This window comes from Pogoniulus pusillus, chromosome 28 (genome assembly GCF_015220805.1).
Source record: "Pogoniulus pusillus isolate bPogPus1 chromosome 28, bPogPus1.pri, whole genome shotgun sequence".
Lineage (NCBI taxonomy): Eukaryota > Metazoa > Chordata > Aves > Piciformes > Lybiidae > Pogoniulus > Pogoniulus pusillus.
Window position 1 is genome coordinate 9,153,446 of NC_087291.1, and position 12,157 is coordinate 9,165,602.

General features: G+C 43.2%; 1 protein-coding gene across 6 annotated transcripts in view; it reads right to left on the minus strand.

Moving 5' to 3' along the window:
* STK31 (serine/threonine kinase 31) overlaps positions 1-7,911 on the minus strand; it is a 109,096-nt gene extending 101,185 nt beyond the window's left edge. For 5 of the 6 annotated variants that reach the window (XM_064166958.1, XM_064166957.1, XM_064166954.1 and 2 more), the window contains exons 1-7: positions 7,792-7,911; positions 7,602-7,654; positions 6,133-6,231; positions 4,897-4,971; positions 3,975-4,133; positions 2,272-2,615; positions 266-434 (exon numbers count right to left, since the gene is read on the minus strand). In XM_064166958.1, coding sequence (XP_064023028.1) covers positions 266-434; positions 2,272-2,615; positions 3,975-4,133; positions 4,897-4,971; positions 6,133-6,231; positions 7,602-7,654; positions 7,792-7,819 — 927 coding nt within the window. In that variant the 5' untranslated portion in view covers positions 7,820-7,911. The remainder of the gene's footprint in view (positions 1-265; positions 435-2,271; positions 2,616-3,974; positions 4,134-4,896; positions 4,972-6,132; positions 6,232-7,601; positions 7,655-7,791) is intronic. The other variant, XM_064166953.1, reaches the window with a different exon arrangement.
* Between the last annotated feature and the right edge of the window lie 4,246 nt (positions 7,912-12,157).

Consider the following 12,157-nt stretch of genomic DNA (forward strand, 5'->3'; position numbering starts at 1 on the left):
TCAGCCTAACACTACCTCTTTTTCCCTCTTAAGCAAGTGAAAGAAGGAAAAAAAGGGCAAAGACGATATCCCTAAACACAAAATGTTTTGAACTGCAAAGCTTTGACAGCATGGCCCTGCATCAGAGCAAGACAAGCCTTCACTGAGCCAGCTTAGTGCTTCTTTATCCCAAACTGAAGTGCACACTTGAATTGCACTATGATGAAACCATAAGACAAAAGTATTGTCAGAAACACTCACAAGGAGTGTTCACACTTCCACATACCTGAAGTTCAAGTTTCAGCTGATGATTCTCCAGTTCTAGTTCCTTCTGCCTCTTTAAGAGATTAGCATTCTCTCTTCTGAGAACTTCTATCTCTTCATTCTGTTTCCAATCTGATCTTGTTTGTGCAAAGCTTGTGTCTGGCACTGAGGCAGAAGCCTGTATTTTCTCTCTTTTAAAAATTAAGAGGAGTCAATTAAAAACCAAACAAAACCAACACCACAATGCTATGTCAATTCTTTCATGCTACTATAGTACCAGTCACGACTAGAAAACACTACCTCAAAAGGACTACAGAAGTACATACACGATCACACTTCTTCAGAATGGGTATCCCTTTCCACACCACTTCACAAACGCTACTCACATCATCAATGAGAAACAGAAACACCATCATTTGAACACAACACTCTGTATGTTTTCAGTCATTAACTTGAAGTATTCCTCAGCCAACACACGTGATATCAGTCTACAATGCCATTAAAGTCCATTGTCAAATAAATCTTCTATCTACTACAGAAGCCAATGCACTTTGTTATTGGTTTGGGTCTCTCTCCAACATTAATTTTGATAATTAAGAGCAATATGAAGCCATCTGCCTCTGAACTACACAGCACCAATGCTCCACTAAACCCCACCTCAACTTCACCCTCATCTGCATAGCTTCAATTACATTCTAGCATCTTTATCCATTTCCTTCAGATGCGCCACCCCAAAAATGCCTGTGATGTGCAAAAAGTTAAAGGATACCAGAACATATAGAAATTAAAAATGCACTGTGCTGCTGGCTGCTCAGGCCACTCAAAATAGCTTTGTACACAGAAGTATCTCAACACTATGTGTCATGAAGAAAGTGTGGGGGAAAAAAAAAGAAAAGCTATTGTTTAAAAATCAGATTCAGAGTATATCTGTAACTCAGAAAAGGCAGAACAAGAGTATCAAAATAATTCAGGATGAAGCACTTTACTATAAACTTACACTTCTTTTAAAGAGCACCCCATATGAATAATAGATTTGTTAACAGCATTGAATTGCTTCAAGGACATAATTTTAAAACAGATCTGGACACCATGCTGATGTGTGAAAGGGTGTGCCCTCAGGTGATTCACTGAGAAGCTTGAGACACTGAAATTAGGGAAAAATAGCAAATTTTAAAGCGTTGAACAAGTTTTGAGAACGCTACTTCTTATGCCGCCTCAACTTTCCGAGTGCAAAGTACCATCTTTCCCACCCACAAACCACTTTCTCAGCAGCCTGTTGCCATGGAAATCCTAGCAACAGTAGGACAAATCTCTTTAAAAAGATTTCTAATAACAACTGTAACTGCCAAGTTACCACCACTTCTTTTCAACATAATTACAAGTTGCAGAGACACCACTTTTCCTGAAAGCTTGCTTCTAACTGCAGTTACTACCTTTATTTCTTATAGGCACACACTAATAAATCCCTACACAACTAAATCATCCAAACGTTTGTCCCTCTAAGTATGCACACTTGCTTTTCACCCTGGTGTCCAGTGAGTTTTTAGCACAGGTAAACAGGAGCTAACCACAAAAAGTCTCAGGAACAAGCCTATGGAAATGACACAGATGCTAAGGAGAGTATCAGCATAGTGCCCATCATCACAAAATCCACTAAAGGTCTCCTGTCACTTTCAATTTAAGCTTTCTAATATCTTCTCCTCTGCCCACTAGCTGCTATCCTTCCATTAAGATACATAAGGACAGTCCATCAAAATCCAAGGAGGAAAAACAAGGTATCCAACCAGCAAGAACACTAAGAAATGCTTTTACACAGCTTCCTGCCTCAATTACCACCACCACAGAACACAGACTCAGAAAACTTCCCTTCCATTAAGCACACCATCACTTGACATTAGAAAGACAAAATCTGAACTTTGCTTTTTAGGTACTCACTTCTCCCTCCATCTTCTCACATACCCACATCCCAGCAACTAAGCAAACCAGATCACTCATACCCACAATTTCTATGACATCCCACAGCCTTACTTCGGGGCAAACATACGGTTTCCAGTATGATTCTGTTTCCTTGTCCCAACAGTTACTTGGTCAAATTGCCCTCTTGGGGTGTGATGAGGCCTGTTAAGCCACTGCGGAACTGAAGCTTTTGCCTTCTGATGAGGACTTTGCACGACATCTCCCCTTCTCTCTTCCAGGTCTTTAGTGTTTCCTGGAGATGACCATTTCTCAGCAAACCCTGCCTTGGCCACCTCCTCTCCAATATCTGTTTTTTCATATTTTGCCTGGGCAATAATACTACCATCTTCATGTTTGGCTTTGAGATGTATTTTAATTACTTTGTCATAAATCAGGCTGCTCAAAAACTTCCTGCCCTGTAACACAAAAATACAAGGAAATTCTGCACTTCACACTTGCAATACTTTTACCTGAAACACTTTTAGCCCATGCCCCTGTGCTCAGCATTGGTGAGACACCACCTCAAATGTTGGGTACAGTTTTGGGTCCCTCACTACAAGAACATCAAGGTGCTGGAGCATGCCCAGGTAAGAGCAATAAAGCCAGTGAAGAGTCTGGAACACAAGTCTCATGAGGAACACCTCAGGTAACTGGCACTGTTTTACTCTGGAGAAGTCTGCAAGGAGACCTCCTCACTCTCTACCACTGCCTGAAAGGAGGTTGTAATGAGGTGAGTGTTGGTCTCTTCTCCCTAGTATCAAGTGATAGAATGAGGAAATGGCCTGAATTTGGGCCAGGGGAAGCTCAGATAGGTATTAGTGGAAAAAAAAATACTGAAAGGGTTATCAGGCATTGGGATAGGTTGCCCAGGGAGGCAGCAGACACCATCCCTGGAGGTATTCAAGAAATGTGTAGACATGACACTTGGGGATGTGGTTTAAAACCAACCCACACAACACCACACAATCAAAACCCAGGGAATTATGACAGATTAAAATCTCTGTTCTCAAGTAATTAAGCAATGTCAACAGGATTACAGGAAGAGACTATAAAACAAGGGGTTCAGGATCTCCTCTAAATGACAGCAGGATACCAGAAAGCAAGCAGGACAGCCATTGCCTGATTCCTCCCCCATAAACTGCTGTTGCCCAGTGAAGCACAGGCACTACCAGTGACAAGGCTTGCAGAAGAATGCCACCAAGACTGTAGGACATGCCCCAGAAACAGGGGACTGCCACTGGTAAAACTGCCACTCAGAAGGGCTCAAATTTTTTACTAGTCCTGCTGACATCAGCATTTCATATTCATTGTTGGCCAAGAACAAGAGTTCCTACTATCACTCACATTTGCTTGCTGTTCTCTCTCCTGACCATAAATCTGTAGAGTACCCAGGCACACAGCATTCAAGCAGCTGATGGATGCAAGAGAATTTATCGCAGGCCCTGTGACCAAGGGAGCTACTCTCCTCCTGATGGGGAAACAGAGGTGCTTTGTTTCCTCTGGGCCAGAAAGAACTCAGGTGAGACAGAAATAGAACTGCACTCTGGAGATAGCAAAATTCTGCTCTAAAAATCATCACCCTGAACAACCTCAGCTGGTTTTGAAAAAAGTAATTTTCCTTTCCAGAGTATGTTCAGGGCTACAGATCAGGCAGTTATTTCCAGCAGTTGCCTTCATAAACATACAGCTTTCAGATGACTCATGATGACATCATGCTGATATCTGGCAGTATCTGCTACAGATTCCATCATTTGCTTTCAAATCTGGCTACTCACCTGGTCAAACATGTTTAAGTTGTGATTATTTGGTATCTGCAGTCCCCAGAGTCTGTACTTCTTGGCAGCACTTGGACATTCCAATTCTGGTGGAATTTCAACTATGTCTGATCTGTTCAGAACCTCAGAATTTCCATAGTCAATATACAAGACCCGACACTGCAACAATACAAAACATAGATCAGGAGAGGCTACACAAACTTCCTAGAGACAGACACTCTGACACCTTAGAACATAAGCATTTTAGCACACCTGCATGTTGCAGAGATCAGAATCCTCCACATAACCTGCAAACACCCTTCAGAGGTACAGTTAGAGAATCTTTTTATGTTGTCACTTGTCTAAAAGCTTAGCAACAAAACTTTAACAGCTGGTGGCTGTTGTGTTCAGTTCTGTTTTTTTGGTGGTGTTTTCTTTTGTTGTGGGTTTGTTTTTTTCTGTAAGGGCTACAGCTTTGAAGCAATATAGAAGACTTCCTTCAATGGACAGATATGTGAGCTAATGTTTCCATGACAACCACCTTGCCTAGAAATTAGTACTTTAAATAGAACTACTAGCCTTCTACATCAGCCACCTAATATTGATTAACAATTATTTCAGGTCATTTGCACTTCTGTCAACATGTCACAGGAAGGCTGCCACCTTCATCACTCAGATTTCAAATTAAGTTACATTCCTTAACAACATAAAGTGCCACTTGCAAATCTACTTTTCAAGAAAAAACAGCAATTCACAAGTATTCCATGTTTTGACAGCCTCTTCATCAGCATTTTCCAAAATCACAGGTCACCAGAATTTCCGTCCCACACATGCATTCAGTGTTTAAGTGCATTTGCATCGCACATTTTGAGAAGGTTGATTCCTATTGGCCTGCATGTAGAACTGATAGACAGCAAAAGACTTGTGAAAGAAAGATTCCTGCCTTTTCACTGTTGATCACTTGCTGTACCATACATCTGTACCAACACCTATCTTCAGAAAAACAGCCACCATAAATCTGGAGAGAAAGGAAAAAACAGACAAGATCATTCTGAAAGATGTATGCATAGCCCAAAACAGTATTTGTAATACATCACAAATCTTTTCCCACTGTATTAACTACCCCAACAGCAGTATGAGAAGCTGGTGAGGGGCCTGGAGCACAAATCCTATGAGGAGAGGTTGAGGGAGATGGGCCTGTTTAGCCTGGAGAAGAGGAGGCTCAGGGGTGATCTTATTATTGTCTACAACTACCTGAAGGGGCATTGTAGCCAGGTGGGGGGTGGCCTCGTCTCCCAGGCAACCAGCAATAGAACAAGGGGACACAGTCTCAAATTGTGCCAGGGTAGGTATAGGCTGGATATTAGGAAGAAGTTCTTCACAGACAGAGTGATTTCCCATTGGAATTGGCTGTCCAGGGAGGTGGTGGAGTCACCGTCCCTGGGGGCCTTCAAGAAAAGACTGGATGAGGCACTTAGTGCCATGGTCTAGTTGATTGGTTAGGGCTGGGTGATAGGTTGGACTAGATGATCTTGGAGGTCTCTTCCAACCTGGCTGATTCTATGATTCTATTTGATGTCCTACCTCTCAACAATATACACTAATGCTTAAAAAACATAATCCCCTACTCCAAAAACAACAGCACAAACAAAGTTTTACAACTACAGCAACACCAACACTTCACACAGCAGACTGCTGCCTTGCTGGTGGTGCATTCTCTTCCTTTCAAGAGGAATGGTAGAAGGTCATTTGCATACACAAGCAGCTCAGGCGACTTTAACCTTACTTTGCAAGAAGCCATCGGCAGTTCACACATTCAAAAAAACCCACAAAGTTGCCATCATTCTTCGCATGCTTGTCCTACAGCTCCTAGTAACTACATCCTCGTTATCCTCCTAAGAGTACCTTCTCTAATGCATTTAGCATTATAGGGTTTTGACAGACTTTCTGCACTTCTTTAGATGGAGCAAAGACTCACTCCTCAGAAAAAGCATTGCTCTCTTCTTAAAGACAACCCAGAACACAAGCCAAACAGAAACCTTCTCTAGGAAAGCCAGCGGTTCTTAAGAGACTACAACGGACAGCAGAATCAAAGAGCAAGAAAAGACCTAAGAAAACAGCTGCACAGAATTAAGGCTTTTACGTGCAGATGAAAAACATCCAAACACAACCTACTTACCTTACTAAAATCAGGTTTGCCAAAAACTGCATTGGCCTGAGGACAAGCTTCTGCCAGTGCAGAACTTATTTTCACTAAGTCATTACATCTACTGACACTCTAAAAAGCATAGAAAAAAGTACAAGTTATTCATGGACACTTGTAATAGATGATTGATGGCTTAAAACAACCAAAAAATTAAAACAAAACAGTTGAGACAAGTAACGCCCCACCTTACGCTTTCAATATTCATTATTCTAGCTGCACTTTGAGCCTGCTCTCATTTTCTTTCAAAATTTAACAGAGATCTGATGTTTTTTAAACAGCTGAAATACCATCTTCTGCAAGCACCGTGCAGGTATTACTTACCAATCGCTCCTCACAAATTTTTGTATGCTTTTAGTACTCGTTCTCTTTCTCTGCTCAATACAAGCAGACAACAGCTAGCTCTACCATACTCCTAACTTGCTTCACATGCAAGACTTGGGTTTTGGTTTGGTCGAGAGAAGTGGAGTCTTCCCACTTACAGTTCAGTATTTGAACCACCATAAAACTGGGCCAGGTGTAGTAACGTGGCACTTAGTAGAGAGCATTCTGCTCTGAAATGAAAGGACAGGAGCCAGACCTCAGAACTGGAAAGAAAACACTAGTGCAACTAAACACTGTTAACCTTGCAATTATGCAACCGCCTTTTGTACCTTACAACAGTCAACAGAACACTGTGACTAAGTCCCAGAATGCCAGAAGAACAACATAAAGAACCACCTAGGACTGCATATCTACAGAACCCCTTTATTAGGACTGAATAAATTCCACAAGATGAAGAAACAAGTTTGCTGCCCTTCCCCAAATTCCTATAGAGACGTGCAAACAGCATTACTTCTTCCCACTGTCTCAAAGCTACACAGATCTTGACTGAAATGCACACCAATTCACCAATAAGGCAGAGAAAAGGCAATCTGGTGCTCTGAGTTTTCCTCTCTTCCTGCTGCACCACCCACATTAATACAAACAATTCACTCAGTTTTTACTTTTTCTCATTCACTCCGCCCAATATCCTCCTGCACATCTACACTAAACTGGAAAGGATCCCGATTCCTTGAAATAACTCCAAGTCAAACTTCACTGAAACTGACACAAATGCTTAGATATTAAAGGATTCACCTCCAGCAGGGCTCCAAGCACCTCCCACAGTAATCTTCAATCAACACTAAATATTTTAACCTACAGTTTATTTACCTCCTTAGTCCTGACAAACAGTCAAGAAAAACCTGGCCATAATTCAAAAGGATAGATGACCAATTGACATTTCATAAAGGAAAAATTCATTCCACTTCAAGAGGGAACAATACTTGTGATTCTGAAATCTACATCAACTTTTTAACATCAAATGCTGCCTTTCAGTCTCACTTCTACAGAAACTTTTTTTTCTTGGGTCAGGAGAAATGATTAAACATCTCAGGTAGAACCAAGTACTTCTCTGAATTCACCTGTGCCCAAAATGTTACAGCATCTTCAACGTAGGAGCCCACAACATCTTCAGCTTTAGGGGAAACAAACAAAAAAAAAGAAAATTACTCTCAAATGTGATTTAAGATTTGGAGTTTTGCAAGGGATTGTTGGGGTTTGGGTTTTTTTTTGTGTGTGGGCATTTGGTTTCCATAAACCACCTCACCTTACCTCTGTCGTATTCTGTGTCTCCATCCATGACAACAGATTCTGAAGCGTTACACGATGAAGTCGTTCGAAGTCCTGGGGCTATGCCAGAGCCCCGTGGTGCAGGTGCAGGTGAAGTGGGCACCTCCCTCCTCGTAGGCCTACAGGACTCCTCCCTGCTCTTAACGCCGAACGAGGTCTCTGCTCCGTGGGCTCCTGCTCTCCTCTCACCTCGGCCCCACGTCTCCTCTCAGCCCTTCTCCCTTGCCAACACACACACAGACACAAGCTCCTTTAACTCAAAAGCGCTTTCTTTAGTGAGGGTGCGCCAGGAAGCGGCCACAGCCTCGAATTCCTGACAGCAGAGCTGGGCCTCTCCTTCCCGCGCAGCCCTGCACCCCCAGAGACTCCTGGCACTGACCTGGCGGCTGCGCTCCCTCAGGCGGCCGGGCCGGGCCGGGCCGCGCCAGCGAACCCCGCCGCAGCCACACGTGCGCCTGCTAGCGCCAACACCACCCACACAGCCCTGCGCATGCGGCCCACACGCCCGGCCCCGGGCGCGATCTTAACCGCTGCCTCGCCGCCTGGCCCTGCCCCTGGCCTCGCCTGCCCGCCCGGGCGGTGCCTCCTGCCCGCCGCGCAGGTTCGGGACGGCAGCGCCGAGGCTCTGCGCCCTCGCCTGCCTGCGCAGCGGCAGGGCCTCGGCTCCCGCCCGCAGCAGCCCCTGACGCGTGGCGGCGCTGCAGGGCTTGTCCCGCACATCCAGCACTGCCTGTCCCGTTCGTGCCTCACCACACAAGGCGGCCATCCGCGCACGCCGCTCCTGCTTTTGAAGTGTGACTGATGCAGCAGGAGAGAGGCTTCTGCACTGCCACTATGCTCTCATCTGTCCTCAGCGTGCCCCCTGACGTGGTCATCTATTCCTCTTGTTTTATGTGTCAGTGGTCACGGTTGTGTACTGGCCAGTTTCCTGTCACGATGTGAGATTGAAAAATGGATGATACTGTCAGCAAGGCACGTACAGGTACCAACCTTAACACAGGACACGTGTGAGAGCTGGGCATAGGGGTCTTTCCCCAGACAGGTAACTAAAGGAGCAGATAAGCTTAGGCCCCAGGCAGTACCAGTCACCACAAGTACAAAAATTACAAATTAAAACTACAACAGGTGTCAGTTCCACCAGCAAAATACAGTAGTCATTTAATTACTTTTCCTTAAAAGAAAAAAATAATCCCATAATTACATGTGCATGCCCTTCCTTATAGCAGAAGGCTTTGCAGAGTTATTTGTGACAATTAGCGTCATGAGACGACTGGGTAGTCAGTGAGTTTGACTGGGCCACGGAGTACCAAAACCTAATAATGACTTATAACCTATATACTAGTAAGATCTGGGAATCAAAGAATCTACTTCTCCCTAATTTGGGGTTTCAGACTGCTTTGACACCTGACCTCGGTAAATTGCTAAGAACAGAACCTCATCTTTGAAAGAAGACAGTGAATTGCAACAATCTGCTGAGCAGCTGCTCTGTTTCCAGGAACAGCTGTGACAGGTGGGAACTGTATCTTTAAAAAACAAAATAGGTATGGTTCTGAGCAACCTACTGTACTTAATCTCTGGTCAGGAACTAGGACTAGATAACCTCCAGATGCCCCTTCCAACTTCACCCACTCTTACTCTGTGACAGGCTGGTTGGAAGTATCTGCTGTTAGTCTAATGTTCAAACAAGGACATGGCACCCAAGTCAGGGTGAGTATGCACATAAACAGATATGCAGGCTGACTCCTGGAAAAGTGCAACTGAGTCCAGTCACAGCACACCAAAAAAATGGATACAAGTGCACACAGATGTGCACACACAAGTAGTTTTTAACCATCACCCCCAGAAGGCTGCATTTATTTCACACAGCAACACTTTAAGAAAGTGTGCAAAGCTCTGCTCTTGCATGAAAATCAACTACAAATACCATTCCCAACATGTGTATTATGCACCTGATTAAGAAAAAAAAAAGACTAAGGCATCACCATCTGGAGAAAGTGAACTAATAACTGTGGCTTGATTGCTGTCAATGGTGCAGGTGAACCATGGATGACACTTGGTGCTGCAATGAGAATGTTCTGCATCCTTTAAAAGGGATCCATTAAAAAAGGTAAGCTTGAAGCAGATATCTGGACATTAATAGAGAAGCCTTCTATGCTGATACTAGCAAATTAAGTGATGCAGTCTTCTAAAGCTGCATTCGTAGGGAAAATAGCCAAAAGACACACAGTGGGAGCAAGAGACTCGGTGCAGAGGAAGACAAGATTAAGCAAAATGCACAGACTGCAGACTGAAAGTGAGATTGAGATATATCACAACTCCTTTTCCACTCTGCTCCTGCATGGGGCTGAACATTCATTGGCAAGGGAGAAATGGCACAGCTGAGGTGAACTGATCTGTTAACTTAATTTCAAAAGGACACTGAAACTTAGCCAAGGAAGTCCATGCCAACACCACCTCCTTTTGCCTCTCACACACCAAATCTAAATGGTGTTAATGAACTAAACCTAATCTGCAGAAAACACTGGCACTGATCTCTGGATGATTGTTGTCTATGCCATCACAGAACATTTTTAACTGGAAAAGACAAACCTCACAATTAAAAAGGTGTCAGTAGGACAGCGTCAACTTATGCCAAACTAATTCCCAGTGCATTTGGATATTTTGGCATGGCACAGCAGTATGAAACTTGGCATCTCACTGGAATCCAGAAGAATTTTCTCCTCACTTTCATATTTAAACCAGTCCAGAAAAGGAAGATGGAAAGTGTTCAAAGAGCAAAACAACAACAGCAAACTGCACCATGAAAAAACAAACAAACAAAAAAACCAAACAAGCCAAAGTCACAAAAAAACCACAAAAACCACCCTACCACATTAGAAATTTTTAAAAAATAAATGTACAAACCAAACCAAACTCACTGTCAACACATCAGCAGCCCTCAATTTTTAAGTGATTAACAATAAAACTTATTCCTAAGCATTTCTTTTTTCTCTACAATAATTTGGCATAGGAGGTGTAAACTGTGAGGCGAGATTTCACTCCAGTGCTGGAGAACACCATAATGAAGCTATGGGCTACACAAACACTACTTAACAGAAGACTTAATTTCTGACAGGTTTTTAGTTGTAAGAGAAGTAAACCCCATATTTGAAAAGCTGACAGCTTTTCAGTAAGTCTTCTAAAAATATTCCCAGGAGTCAACATTCTTAGAACTTAATCTCCAAAACTCCCAAGTATTACCTTGCTTTTTAAAAAAGTCTGCATTTAAATAGGTCTGTCCTTAAGTTTTCAGAACTGTAAATTAAAATGCATCAAGTTGCTTCCAACACTCAAATTGGCCTTAACAAGATGCATTCCTAAAACAACAAATAAATAACATGCACAGACTATGGTACATAAAATTGTGTCATGGCCATGCATTGTCAATAGAGTTCTTTTAATATGACTCACTGCAAACATCTTTGAAGCCGTTTCTCAGATCTGTGCCCTGCCTCTAGGAGTCCTAAGTTAATGCCACCTCAGTAAAAGACAGCCTTCTCTCCAACACATTTAGTGGAAGGCAAAAGGGAAGAACTCATTGGCACAGCAGGGCAAGTAAGAGCTTCCAGAAGGCACAAAGCAGAATTACACTGCTGTGGAAATAACAGCTGATTGTCTTGCTAACAGGCATCAGAAACTCCCCCAGAGACCCAGCACCGATGAGGAGAGGGAAAGGACACAATGGAAAGATGGCACAGAAGAACTCTTCCTACCCATTGCACCATTTCAGAGCTTCTGTTGGACACAAACCCTCACACAGCTAATGAACTCTGACAGGGAATTCCTTTCACTTGAATGGCAAACTTGGCAGTAATCTATCATGGATTTGGGAGCTGCCCACAAGCAATGGGATCAATTTGACTCAGGGAAACAGTTTCGTTTCCAGTGATCATTTGCATTTCACTTTGCTACCCTAGAGTTACCATTTCTTCATATTGAGTGAAATTTCAGTAGTGCATACCTTCCAGAACTATAATCCTCTTCCTTCATCAATGGTCCATCAAATTCCACTTCCATGAAAAGCAGTCTTTCAGAAATCTCTCTCAAATGTAAGAGCAGCTGCATATTTCCTTTCCCCTTGACAGAAGTTAGTACTATCAAGAAGTATCTCACGTGGGTAACAATCGAGAAGTTGTGCAGAACTTGGGAGTAATGGTGGATGAAAAGCTGGAAACATGGCCAGCAGGTCAAAGCAGGTGATTACGCCTCTCTGCCCCACTCTGGTGAGACCTCACGTGGAGTATTCAGCACAAACTCTACTTAGAGTGGGTCCAGAGGAGGGCCACAAAAATAATCAAAGGGTTGGAAC